Source organism: Lolium perenne, chromosome 3 (assembly GCF_019359855.2).
Source record: "Lolium perenne isolate Kyuss_39 chromosome 3, Kyuss_2.0, whole genome shotgun sequence".
NCBI lineage: Eukaryota > Viridiplantae > Streptophyta > Magnoliopsida > Poales > Poaceae > Lolium > Lolium perenne.
This window is the reverse complement of record NC_067246.2, coordinates 13,326,881-13,341,775: the sequence shown is the minus strand read 5'-3', so window position 1 is coordinate 13,341,775 and position 14,895 is coordinate 13,326,881. Positions and strand designations below refer to the sequence as shown.

Sequence of the window (14,895 nt, the reverse complement as noted above, 5' to 3'; positions counted from 1 at the left end):
ATGACTGAATCACTCCAACATTCGAAAACAAGTTTGGCCAATTGTGACTTAATCTGGCCATGTATCTTAATTTTCAGTTGAGCTATGTACTTTAATTCCAGTTCAATCGTAATAAAATTTTATTCCCGCCCATTATTTCCCGCCCTTTTCCTCCCGCCCTTTTCCTCCCGCCCTTTTCCTCCTGCCCATTTCTCCCGCCCTTTTCTTCCCGCCCTTTTCCTCCCGCCCTTTTCCTCCCGCCCTTTTCTTCCCGCCCGTTTCGTCCATCATTTGGCCCGAGGTAAGATTGTCGAGGAAATAAAGCGCCCATTATAAAAAAGCGTGCAACTATGAATATTATATAGTATATATGAACATTTAAAAATGCGTGCAAATATGAACATTATATAGTATATATGAACATTTAAAAATGCATGCAAATATGAACATTATATAGTATATATGAACATTTAAAATAGAAACAGAAACAAAAATAGAAATAGCAAAACAGAAAAAGAAAAAGAAATAGCAAAACAGAAAAAAACCCTTTGGTACCGGTTGTTGGGGAGAACCGGTACCAAAGGCCTTTGGTACCGGTTGGTGGGGAGAACCGGTACCAAAGGTCCTCTCCACGGTTTCTTCCCTTAGCCGCTGCGAATCGACCAATATTCATCGACATTTCCCCGCAGTCGTCCGCCGTCGTCCGCCGCAGCCACGCCCCGCTCCCCGGCGCAGCTCCCCGACGCAACTCCCCGGCGCCAAGCCACCGCCGCTCCCCCCACTCGCCGGCAAGCAACGTAGTCCGCCGACGCCGGCCATGCCGCCTCGCCACGCCGCCTCTCCTCCGTCTTCGTCGCCACCACGCTAGCAGACGCCTATGCCAAGGCTGGCCGCCGCGCTCAGGGTCTTCGTCACCACCGCGCTCAGGGTGTTCGATGAAATGCCAACATGGGTGCGGTCGAGCACCTGGCCCTTGCACATGTTGGGCGGGCAGGTGCCGAGGCCGCTGCCGTGCGGGCCAGCGTGGTAGTCGTCGTGCGGCGCGATGCGGAGGCGGCCATCGGCATCGACGTGGCTCGGGTTGGTGTTGATCTCGGAGAAGTAGCCCCGGAGGCCGTGGTGGTTGAGGATGGTCTCGATGAAGAAGAGGTTGGCGTCGCAGAGGACCCTGAGGTCGCAGCCGAGGCCGTAGGCGGCCTTGATGGCGGCGACGACGTGCGGGTCGATGGGCACCGCCCTCAGCACCTCGGCGACGTTGTGGAGAGTCTTGCCCCGCGCGTGCAGCTCCCCCATGACGGTGTCGATGAGGGTGTTCCAGGGCATGGTGGGCAGGAGGCGGTCGAACAGCTCGGTGGCGCCGAGGCCGTCGACGTGGCCAATCGATGGGGCAGCAGCCAACGACGCGGAGCAGGGGCCGCGTAGAGCAGCGTCGCGGCGGCGTCGAGCTCAGGAAAAGGAGGAGCTCGGGACGGTGCTGCAGGGTTGTGGTCATCTATCAATGTTGATAAAAAAATCTCATGGCGATCGGAGAGAACAACTATACGGCGCCACGGCCCGCTCAGTTATTGGGTAATTGATGGCGCCACGGCGTCCGTGAGTGGTTGTCGACGTCGCCAACCGCCGTGTCGGGTCAGCAAAATCAGGGGTTTAAATGGGCTGCCTTTTGACTCTAACTAAGACCCTGTCGTGCGTCCACGGGCTGAGGCTACTCAACGTGGTGGCGCCCGAGCTTGGCACCATGGCAGTGCACTTGGGCTTAAGTCCTTGCATACCATGGCGGTGCACTTGGGCTTAAGTCCTTGCATACCCGGTCTCTGCAAGAAAATATAGAGACTAGCTAGTTATTGTTAGACCCTAGAAAATACACAAATGAGTTGTTTAGTGGGTTCATATCGTTAGCAATATTGTACAATTGCAATAATATATGTTACTCCTAAGTATATATGTGAAAGGCCTCGCACACTCTCTTAATCTTGTGTTTGGTTATTGCTTTCTTCACTTGAATTGTTATCCATCTAGCAATCTGTTATGATCATGACATGATGAATCAAATAATAGCACTTAATTTTGTAGTGACATTGAGCTATGGAGGACGGCCCCTTCATCCGAGATGAGGAGCAAGAAGAAATGGTGCAAAAATTGATATATGAGAGTGCCCGTGGACCAGAACCCGATGGAGAACCCGATGGAGATGACGATGATTTCGGCTCACAATTTCTGAATGATGTCGGTGAGGGACTTGAGTCTGAAGAAAGAAGAGACGACGAAGTGTCCTTAACAAACTCCGGCGAGGTGTATATTTATATATCAAGGCTATGTTCATCAATAGATGCATTGATTTATTTGTATTGCACTTATTAACGAATCATTTTTCTTTTAGCCTTCTGGATCATCGAGCAAATCTGTTAGAAAGCAACGAGGCCCAACGCAACGTCTATCGGGCGAGGGTAGGTTAGCCCTCACCGCATTTAAGGATAGTGGTGAACCGGTGGAACCCAAAGAGTACTCCGTAAATTTATAAATCAAGCTGGAGTTCTTGTTAGGGACCATGTACCGATCAGCATTGTAGAGTGGCATAAGCCGAAGAACGCGGGGGGTGAAGCTAGTTATGTCAATGATACTCTAAAACTTTTTCTTTGGGACAGTCTACTGACACACTTCAGCCTACCGGAAAACATGACGGAAGGCCAGAAGAAGAAAGTCAAGGAATGGACTCTTAAGAAGATGGCCACACAATTCCAGACCTGGAAGAAAAATTTATGGGCCAAATATGAAGATGAAGATCCAGTATTCACTGAAAGTCTAGTGAAGATAAAAGCACACTGGCCCGCATTTAAGAGGTATAAGAAATTATCTACTGCTGTGTCCCGATCAGTCAGAAATACGAAAAATGCTGCAAAGAAGATACATTTCCATCGTTTGGGGTCAGGTGGCTACAAGACTGTCATTCCAAAATGGAGAGCATTTGAAGCTAAACTGATGGATGCAGGAATCGTTTCACAGACATGGGACTGGCCCGACCGATCCAAGTTCTGGTTGTTCACGCATGGGGCAGGGTTGGACCCAAAGACAGGGCAGATCGTTACAATGGGAAAATGGAAGGAAAAAATTGCAGAAGTCACGACGCAACTTGTAGATGCAATTGAAAAAGTTAGAAAGGGAGAGTACATTCCCGATAGAGAGAATGAAGAGCTGACACTCGCTCTGGGGAATCCTGAACACGTTGGACGAATACGAGCCCTCCCAGGTGTCACCATGAAGGAAGCGTGGCCAGAGTGCGTTGACAGTTATAGAAGCCGTTCGAGAAAGAAGAAGCAGGAGTTAGACTGGTTAGCGGAATTGGAACGTAAGGTGCAGCTGCTTGAGAAAAATCAGAGGGCACCTGATCAGCAGTTGTTTCTACAAGATCCTCAAGCCGATGCTGCCCCATCTCAACGAAGAAGCAGTGTGGGTTCCTCGCATCTTGAAGGATGTGGAGCAAGCTACCCCGAGGATTATGTCACGGAGAAGACAGATTGCGAGCTACATGTGCCAATGAGGAACATGTCCATTAAGGTGGCGGTCGGCTATGTTTACCCAAATGAAGATGGAGCAACGCACCATCATATGCCCATTCCAGCTGGCTATGCTTGTCTCGGGGTGGATGACGTTGTGACGGGTTATGAAACAATGGAGCTTGATTTTCCTGGAGGTGACAATGAGAAGACAATGGGCAATGTCAAGTGCGGTTTCGCCCTATGGAACAAGAAATACATCGTCCTTTCGCCAAGGCCACCGACTCCTCCTCGTAGCAGTCCACATGAGCAGCAAATTCCACATGAGCAGCAATGGCCATCGACTCCTCCTAGTAGCAGTCCACATGAGCAGCAAAGTCCACACCTACCTGAGAGGGACCCCAGCGCGAGTCCACCATCTCGATATCCCCCGCGTAAGAAAGCGCCCGTTAAGCGGAACGGTTCGCCGGCTAGGAAGAGACCTAGAAAGGAGAAATCACTGCCGCCTATTGAGAAGTTACCTTGGGAAAAAACTATCGAGGAAAACATCGAAACCTGTAAGTCCGAGGTGGAAGCCCATTTTGCTAAGAAAGTGCCAGAGATACCTTTTGAGAAGACACTAGATCCGTTGAAAGTTGTGCGTACCGTTGAGAATCTATATGACCCTGCACCATCGCCGCCATCTGACTATAGGCGTTCTATTGAAAGGTCGTATGACGAGATGGTGCTGGCGAAAAAACCCGATCAATCGGTGGTCCAGCCGAAAAAAAGGGAAACAAGTGCACCAGCTCGGAGAACAACCCGTTCGATCGGTCCCCCCTCTCAAGGTGTTTGACGAGAAGGTCGTTGAAAGTTCTAGAAAAAACACAACCGATTACCCCATCGCTGAAGTAGCATATAAATTTGTTCAAGGGAAAGATTTGGTCGAGAATGTCAGGTCGCTACCAACAAGTATGCGTAATTTGCATATATGGTACACCAATGCCACACAGAGAGGGATCGAGGCTATCATGGTGCGAGTTAAGGATGAGCACTACTTCCAAGAATACTCTGTGAGCGTTGACTTTTGCGAACTTTTTCAGTTATACAATCTCCGGGCCCTCGACAAATCTATCATCAGTTGCTATTGTCTGTAAGTGATTTATTAATGTAATTTGACAAGTCTTTAGCTCAGCTCATTCATTGTCTGCAATTATCCTCAATTTAATCTTTTGTGCGCTATATTATGCAGATCGAAGAAGCTCGAATGCAAAAGGGATGAAATCTAGGACATTGGGGTCATTGACCCGGATACAATGCATGAAAAAACCATAGAAGATCCCATGTATAACAAGGATACACCGGAGACTTTGCTAAGGTTTTTGAAGCAACAATGTGACAAAAAGATAATACTTTGGCCTTACAACTTCAAGTGAGTTACTGTCTTATAACACATTCTATTTTGCTCACCAGATGTTAAAATTTTAACTGATGACTTATATCTATGACACTGCATATTTGAACGTGCGCAGGTTCCACTTTATTCTTATCGTCATTAAAATGTACGATGGAGAAGTTTAATTCTTATCGGTTTTTTCGTTAATTTCCTAATATCAACAAATTGATAACTCTTTTATGCATTTTCTTTTGTCGGGCAGCGTATGGCAAACGTTCATCCAGGAAGATTCGGCCGGTGGATGGAAACCGAAGCTGATATGGTGTGCGAGCAAAGTAAGTACTACTACCTAGGTCCACACACCTTTATCATATTTGATTATTGTTTGATTGAATTATATTCTTGTATAGAAATGCGCGAAACAACCATTGGGGACTAATCTATGTGGATACTACGCTTATGCAGTACATTCACAAGATTGTCAGCGAGAGAATGAATAATCACATAAATAGAGAGGTACGTAAACAATATTCACAAATTTATTTTGTTACCATAAGTTGTGCTGAGTTTCAGTCATAATTGTTTGATTGTGATTTGATATATATATATATATACACATAGCTCATGTATTCATTTGTATCTCATTCTTTTACAGTTGGCAAGAAAGCGGGACAATCTCTCAATCGAGCACTGCTTCAAAGCAATTGGCGAGGAATTGGCGGGATTTTTCCTTCGGGACGTCATACCTAATTTCGGAGAGTACCACTAGCTACTAGCTAGCTAGCTGGCTATACATATGTCATAATATGTGTGTAATGAATAAGCACGATGGGATCCAGCAGCATCGTCTGCAGCTCGATCAAATACTGTTAAGAGATTATATATGTTCATGTATACGTACCTAAGTGTGTATGAATAAAGTTGTAATATGCGACCCATGGTTTGCAATAAATAAATACCTCCCGTACGTCTAAAACAAGCTCACAAATTACTTTGTTGTTTATTTCTTGTTGATCTAACTAAATACTATTAAATAAAATAACGGGACTAGCCACTTTTAATTTGTTACCTCTTTCTTACTAACCTGGCTTGAAATTACTCACAAATAAGAAAAAGTGAACCTAGGATTGATATACTTGTCCGGTAACGCACACTTAACGAGCTCAGGTTCATTTGCAATGCACTGAATAGCAAGACCCTGCTTTACTACAGAACAGTCATCGACCATTTCATATTCACCCTGTGCAAAGCCACTTGATCATTTTGGTCTGCAATGTGTTAAAATGCCACCCAGTGCACAGTCATACCAGAGAGCCACATGATCATTCAGGTTGCATGCCATACGAGGACAAAATAATTTGGAGATCTCAAAATGAGTCAGATGCAATCCTATGGCGCCTATAAAGCTGTAGATGGATTAATCGTGGTGTCTGTGCAAGTCCAATTCATTGGGGGTCTCAAATGAGTAAGATGTGTTCCCATGGTACATTTTTTTCGATCAAGGAGCATAGCCCCAGCCTCTGCATCCAAAGGATGCACACAGCTTTCTTCTTTATTAAATTATTCGCAATGCCTTACAAGGGAAATACAAAGATCAACTCGAAGCCACCTTCCTAGCGACAACTCGCTATACCTACGATGAAGGGGGGACCATGAACAAGGCCATACTCCCTGACGGTACACCAACACACATCATCCAAAAAGCAAAGCCCTGAGGGTGCGCCATTGCACACATCACAGAGTTCGCAACCGCCATCTATCTCGAACCCATCTCCAAGCGAGATCAACGCATTGACCATGCCAGGCCCGCTGTAGATGTCACCATAACACCAAACAGCTCCACCATCCTGCACGCGTCCAATAGTCCTCGCCCGTCTTCAATACCCCGCAGCTCCACGCCGCTGAGAAACATCGACGACAACGTGGTAGATGAACACCACTCCACCAAAAAACCACCTCCATCTAGCCGGTACTCCAAAAACGATACCCCAAGAGGTAGCACGACGCAGGGTGCGCCGTCATCGTCCGATCCTGGCTGGATCTAGGGTTTCCCATGGTACCTACCAAGCTACAGCTGGATTAATTGATCATGGTGCTTGTACTACTCCAATTAATTGGTGGTCTCAAAATGATCCGATGCATTCCCATGTCACCAACATTTATGTGGCTCGTAGAATGTATTCTTTTACTTTCAAGGTTTGTAATTGCTAACTTATTCATCTATGTGGCCGGATAATGATGGACCCGCATGCCGTGATCACCTTCTTACAAGAGATCTCTCCAATATGTTGTCAAATCAAGGGTCGACGGTTGGTGTACTTTGGGCGTGGACATTGCATTGTTCTCAAACGAGGGTTAAACTGGGGACATTTCTCGTATTTCGTTGTCTGGATGGATATGCATTTTTTGTGAGTGATCTAATGTTATCAATCCACGTGAAACCGCGGGCGCAGAGAAGCGCCATGATGATGACGGAGACGCGTTGAGGGCAGTCGTCGAGGATGTCGATGCCGAAGTCGATGCAGTCCGAGTCGTCGAAGACGAGGTGTGGCCATAGTCGAGGGCGTAAGCATACTACGATTTTGCCAGAACTAGGCGCTCGTCGGGGGCGTAAGCATACTACGATTTTGCCAGAACCGAGTATGTAAGAAGAATCATCGCTGACGCGGTCGAGGCAGTCATAGGAGTCAATGCCGAAGAAGACATTGTCGATGCCGATGAAGACGAGGCGCCGATCCGACCTTTCCAAGCCCGGGGACGCGTCGGGGACGAAGGCATGCGGTGGTGTTGCCAGCACCGAGCATGCGTAGAGCGGGACCAGTACGGTTATCGTGCCATGTCAGTGGTAGACTAGCAGAGGAGGACTCCAGAACGGTTGCGAGGCGCAGAGCGGCGAAGACGGGGAAGTGCCGATGCACTCCACGGTTGTTGGAGTAGATACGAGGGTGGAGTCCTTGGCGATGCCGGGAGGTGGCGTTGCCGTGGTGGAGGCGTTATCGGGAGGTGGCGTTGCCGGGGTGCAGGCGTTGCTAGGCGGTGGCGGTGGCGGTGATGGTGACATTGCCGACGAAGTTGTACTGGACGATGACAAAGATGTAGGCAATGAAACCAGCGTCGACCTAGGGTGGCCATGTAGGTTACGTGAGGAGGCGCGGTGGGGGTACACGAAGTTGGCGATGAAGAGCCGACAGCTTGACGAAGACCATGCGCGGACAGTGGCGACCCACGCCGTGGTAGCGGCGCGGTGGTGGCCTTGGGTGTCGGTGCGTGGGGACGGCGAGGTACACTGCGTGTAGCAACACTACGGTCCGAGGGGACGACGTAGCTGCAGTACGCGAGTCGGTGCAGTGGATTGAGGCTACCGGCGACGTATGCGTCAGGAAGGCACGTTGGATGCCGGAGGCATGGACCAGGGCGGCGGCGCGTGGCAGCCTGTTGCTCGATCGGTGATAGGCGCGTGCTCGAGGATCTGCTTGGCGGAGACGCGCGCACGATCGGTTGATCAGACCGACGGCAGCGATGTACGCGCCATGGCGTGTACGACGCGCAGATCGAAGGCGATGGCGATGTTGTCGATGATGTCCCGGGCGATGACGACAAAGACGGACCGGCGCTGGAGACGCGCGGATAAGAAAAACATATTGCGATGCACGTAGGGGCGCCCCGTGCGTGGCGCGTGCGGCTGTGCCGTGTGGGTGATGAAGATGGCCGGTGCAGGTCGATGCCGTTGTCGGAGTGGAGGCGCGTGATGACGACTGCGATGGGCGACTCAATCCGATCTATGATCGGTAAAACCAAAAAAGAAAACGTCGGTCGAGCGACCGACGGACAAAAAAGGAAATCGATCTACAGATCGGAAAAAAAGGACGCGAGGGGCAGCCGATCAACCGATCGGCGGACGAACCCTCATACGGGTTGCGCGGCCCCCGGAGTAGGTCATGGAGATCGACCTCCCGGGGGCAGCGTGGCGTGGAAGCTATGCGGCGGCTAGGTTAGAAACTTGTGGCTGATACCATGTAGAATGATAGAGAGGGAGAGTGATTGGCGTAATGTGGTGGATGTATTATTGAGCCTCATGGGCGAGTATATATAGCAGTACAAGGGGTCATCTTGGAGTGTGAGACAAGACACGAGAGTCCTATCTCTATCCTAGACTATCCGTTTATAGTACACGGAATATATCTCTAACAACCAGTAGTCCTCTCTCGGGCCACATGGTACAACCACTACTAGAAAAAGGGCTAGCGGTGAGATCACTAGCAGTGGCGCACCACTAGAATGGTGCGGTAGTCATGATCCTATGCTTAATTTTATGTGGGAGCATTCACAATCCCGAATAGAGGATGCAACTATTCTGAATCTACCGATCGTGGAAGTCTTCACTCATCTTCTCACATCCCTACTGTACTACTGGCCTGAATTCTAAGATGGGAAGTATTCCACACGATCACTTGCATGTCAGCTTAGGGTTAAAATACTCATAGTTTCATAGTCCAACACATGTAATTACATATCTCCTCCTTCATCAAGCACTAGTACAAAGCGATACATCACCCTCACCTCATCTGGTCGGTTCCAAAAATTGTATCATGTGCGATTCAGCTTGTCCACCTGGTTCGTTTTTTACTGCTCATACAATGACTCAGAGACAGTTTGGTGGACGTTCTTTTGCATCAACTTCTTATCCATTGCATCTTCGTGATCCACCATCGCCTCCAACTCACAAAGATCGTTAGGACGTTCTTTTGTTAAGATATATATGTGTATCGAATTGAAGTCTATTACTTTATGTACATTTGATTTAACAATATTAGTTTTGTAGTCGACCCTCCCTTCTAATTGTCCACCATTTTGTCTGATACTAGTGGCTGGGGCGCCCCATGGGCGCTTCCTCGCCGGTCAGGTGCACGCTAAACACAACTCCTAGGAGTCGCCAGCAGCTGCATGTTGTTCATCTTCACGGGCAAGAGACAGAGGCACTTTGGGGGTCATGCGGCAAGATACACTGCTTAATGGTCTTCTGAACCCGAACTTCAGTTTAATAGATGGAAGGAACTACATAGTGGGCTCTTAGTAAAATTGTAGTCCTAAACACTCAGGCACTCAGGGCAGCGAAATGACACAGTAGAGCAAGACAAATAAAAATCACAGCAGAAGATATAGGTATATATGTTCCAGTAGTTGTAATAAAAGTTGGCACGCAAAGTTAACATGTAATACAATACTGGTTAGTGTAACTAGTCATTTACCTGTGCACCTGCACCGGCTAGAACTTTTATTACTTCTTACATGCAAAAAAAGTTTGTACGAATAACAAATAACAGAAAAAATAATTATTTTTATTGATTATTAATATACATGTATCTAATCGTTTTCTTGCTTTTTCACATGGAGCCATATGATCTATATTCCTGCAGTATATTTGTTATTCGATTCTATAAATTATAATTACACTTTTCTCACTGTCAATTGTCTCACAGTGTTATATTTAATTGTCTCACAATGTTATATTTACGTATAGTAGCAAGCGATATAGGTTTTAGGAATTTTGTAAGAAATATGGTTTTAGAGCTTCATCTAGTAGTAGTCAATCTTTTCTTCATAGGCATAATATTTGATAGAGGCAAACTTGACTCATTCTTTTATTAGTTTCATGGAGTAGAACATAGTTATTAAACACCCTTTTTCTACTTGGTTTCACGTAAGAAATTATAAATTCTTAAAGAATTACTTATCAAAATTATGGGATTTTACAGTAAACAATCAGCAATTTCTCTAAAAAATTATAATCACTACCGAAAAGGCCATGATTTATTTTGTATAATACTACAGTCATAGGTAAAATTACAAAAATAAATTGCGGGATTGGTTCTTGGTTACCTTTTTTAAAAGATGAAGCTTTTCACCACTCATTGCCTCTATATGGCGGACACATGTAGCCTAAATTTTATCATTTTTGTGTGCATCTAGGAGTACAACACAAATATGTACATATATTTGATCATCTCATATGCAAAGAATCGTACTCTCAACTTTCCGAAGAAATAATATGTAATCCACCCATCATCTAACCATGCATCATGCGGTGGTTAATTTAATAGAAAACAAAATGATGCAATCATGTTTTTTGGCTGGTTTAACACGTATATAAACCTACCCCAGATGATATATTCATTATTTTGCATCTACATATATCTGTTGTAGGTAACAACAATGTCCGGTGATATAGGAGGAGCTTGGCGAGCCAACTCGTTCACCCTCCCCTTATAGTATCATGGTGTTAGGGAGTCTGCCGTTAGTTCGCGGCAGAGCTATCAACATACCGTCATACCGAATGCCGAATTTGTGTTGCAATCATTCTTGGCACATTTAATTTTATAGGAGCACATGGACTCCGAAAAGTTTTTCCAAAGGACTGTTAGATAGAATTTTTATGGCCTGTCAATGCAATATCAAAGTTGTCTACAGGGACTTTCACCTATACGATCAACATACACACCTCATCAAACTTCTCCAAGGAATACTCGTTACGGTTGGTTATTTTAAGCAGAATACATAAGCAATACACACTTAGGGACCACCCATTCTTTAGAAAGGAAAAAACTATGGGACTTCTCGTTAGAGGAGTAAATTATTCAGACTCTTCATTAGGCCAGGCTGATGCAGTATCGCAACAGTTTACTTAGACGACGTACATAACACAAATTGTTTCTAGCCTTGTGTCGGCTATATTTTAAATTTCTAACGAACTATATAAAGAACAGAAAACAAACATAACGTGTCAACTTTTACGTTACATTATAAATCACGAGTCTGTTGGTTAATCTGCGCAGCTAGCATCCCATAATAGTGCCTACAAAGATTTATAAATATGGGCGACAAAAGTAGTATAAAAGTAGCACAAAGGTGAATGCAGTTAGCATTAATGACTAATAGGGAGTAATTAAATATGAAATAATACCACAATATTTGAAAACTTAAAGTCATTTTAAAAACTAAAAACATATGTGTCCAAAACGCATGGTCGATGTGTATGCTAATTAATCTGTCCATGCATCGCTAGGAATGATCTCGGTAGTAATGATTCACATGCAGACAACAAGCTATCGATGTTCGTCTTCAATCTTAGGCTAGCCATAGTGCTAGTATCATAAGGAGTATCATGCATGCCACCTTGGCAAAAATCTGATGTGGCGCTATAATTAATGAGGAGAGATATGCTAGTGGTATCATAATATGATACTGTATCATATCACGTGAAACAAGAAAATTTAATGTCAAATACATCCTATACACACAATTGCATTGAGATTCTACAAATAATTAAATATCATGATATTATGATACTACCAGATGATACTAACCACTATAGAGGTAGTATCATAGACTTGTATCATATGGATGATACTACTATATGATACTTTGCACTATGGCCAGCCTTAGAAACTCTGACCAAAGAGCTAGCAAGCAAGTCTAGCTAGTGGATCCATGGTCGGTTGCATTAATGTGCATGCCATAGGAGGATAATAATTGCTTATCTCAAATCGAGCCACATGCATTCCCATGGCACCAATCATGCTACAACTGGATTAATGCTTGTGTGTGTACTACAGTTAACCGGTAGTCTCAAAATGAGTCAGATGCATTCCAATGGCACATATTAGTTTGCAGCTAGATTGATCATGGTGCGTGTAGTACTCTAATTAATAGGTGGTGTTAGAATGAGTCGGATGCATTCCCATCTCACCTACGATTTATGTGGGTTGTAGAAAGTATTCTCATCCTTTAGAGGTTGTTAATTGCTCGCTTATTCATGTATGTGGCTGGATAGTGATGGACCATGGTTTGGTGCTCACCTTCCTACAAGATCTCTCTCCAATATATTCTCAACCTTAGGTTCGGTCAAACTAGAGCCTATCGGTTTAGTTTGGAGGTGGACATGGACATGGTATGTTCTCAAACTGGAGCATGAAACCATGTCAGAGCAAGTGCGCCATCACTGTGCCACGATAGCAAAACCTGGTTCATATATAGACAACACGGACATAATATCTTTCGGCTACCCTTTTGATTCATATATTCAACCGCGAACTTAAAGAAACCATGTAAGCTTTGATCCATGTATTCTTAAGATCGATGCCTACAAGGTATAAGAAAAAGAATTAGAACCAATGAGCTTCATATAAAATGTCGGCATGACCTTTGCCAAAAAAGGGCATATTGAGTGTCAGCAATTTGATGAAACCGAAATGAATCAACGTTTCGCAAAAACATTGGCAACTCTTGTACATTCCCTGTAAAATGAACACATGGAGCAACTACAATGAGTCGTTGCATCGATCGGTTGGATGGCCGATACAAAGGTTTTCATCATCTCACACGTGCATGTCAACAAATATGTGTACTGGTGGAGGAGAAGGTTTTCTCACCCTAGAGATTAGAAGATGACCGAGGTGTTGATCGAGCGAGTGGTATTTAATGCATCAGTAATGCAAGACAGAGAGATATTCAATGCTAGTGAGTGGGTGGGGGAGAATTAGATCTAGCTAGCTACTATATGACATAGTGGGTGGAGAAGTAGATCTAGCTATCTACTAGAGGAGCTAGTGTGTGGAGAAGTAGATTTAGCTAGCCACTAGAGGAGAGAGTGCGTGAGGAAAAGAACAAGAGTGGAGAGAGGACAAATAAAGTGAGGAGGAAGAACAAGCAGATAGGGGTCATATGTGAATAGTGATCTACAAATATATTAGTGACGCGACACTGATGTGTCTTATACTAGTGGCACGTCACCACAATGACTCGCCACTAATAACACACTATACAAGCACGGGCGTGCGCCGCCGACACTCTCCTAGCTGCTATATCCCGGTTGTTTTCTTAGTTAGCTCACCGGCATTTGCCCCATGGGCTGCACCTCTTCCCCGCACATGTTGGCCCCCATGCTGCTCCTCTTCCACGGGCTGGTGCGGGGAAACTGCTCTCCGGCGCCGCCGGCGGGCCGTGAATGTGTGTTGGCCTCTCGGCATGACCCCGGTGATGAGGTGTCGGCCGCACCGGGCAGCCACCCATCTCTGGGGTCATGCCATGAGGTCATCGCACGAACAGCGTGGCTCACCGGCAGGCAACAGCCGACAGTTAACACTATTTTTTAAATCTAAAATATTATATCAGTGGCGTGCCATTCTGTCACCATGTCACTAATATAGATAATACTCGTGGCGTGTAAGCAAGGGTACATGCCACTAGTACGATGCCTCTTATTAGTGGCTTGTGCGCCCAACTGCATCGCTACAAGTAATGTAACTACTAGTGGCGTTCCAGACAAGAGATACACCACTAGTAAGTAGGTCCCAGAAGTGGGTCCGGCTTATGGTAGTAGTGGAGTGCCTGGAATAGAACCACATCACTAGTAGTACTTATACTAGTGGCGTGCTTTTGAGAGCCCACACCACTACAATATTGTGCCGGTTCCGACTACTGGGTCCCACTCAATATTGGTGTGCTTCTCCACCGACACACCACCAGTAGTAACCTAGTAGTGGCGTGGTCATAGCCTGGCGCGCCACTTGTAGTTTCCCGAAATAAGAGTTGTTTCGCGCCTTTGTGGTTCACCACTAATAATGGTCACCTATAATCATTTCTGCACTAGTGTGGTGTTAGCAAGGTATTTGAATTTTTTGATAGAGAGTTTTTTTGGCTGAGATTCCACTATCATTATTATTACCGATATGGTGGCCGTTACCACTTTATGTGCTTGACCATATTTTGAATACATAGATATTTTTGCTATCCTAGTTTCTTCAATTTTTACTAATTCCTTGGGTGTTAGGACACATTTTAGGGGCAATATTTGTCATCGAGATTGTTTCAAGCCTTTCTATTTTTTTTATTTGTCAGTGTTCGTCTGTGTTTTGGATGTTCTAGGGCATTTTTTTTTGTTAAAGATATTTCTTTTGTTGGGATAACATTTTTTTGGGTTTTTATCAACTGTATGTTAGACCACATTTTTTGGGGAATCATGCATTTTTAGCCTGAGTTTTGTAGGAT

The 14,895-nt window shown here is 45.4% G+C and overlaps 1 protein-coding gene across 1 annotated transcript; it reads right to left on the bottom strand.

Moving 5' to 3' along the window:
• Nucleotides 1–843: 843 nt before the first annotated feature.
• LOC127321474 (inorganic pyrophosphatase 1-like) lies at nucleotides 844–13,942 on the bottom strand. Its single transcript, XM_071827069.1, has 3 exons — nucleotides 13,739–13,942; nucleotides 1,787–1,793; nucleotides 844–1,424 (listed from the first exon to the last, which is right to left on the bottom strand). Exons 1-3 carry the CDS (start codon nucleotides 13,940–13,942, stop codon nucleotides 844–846), a joined length of 792 nt encoding a protein of 263 aa, XP_071683170.1.
• Between the last annotated feature and the right edge of the window lie 953 nt (nucleotides 13,943–14,895).

Excerpts from the sequence above, each read along its gene's own strand:
- LOC127321474 (XM_071827069.1), bottom strand. The coding sequence starts at position 13,942 with ATGACCTCATGGCATGACCCCAGAGATGGGTGGCTGCCCGGTGCGGCC.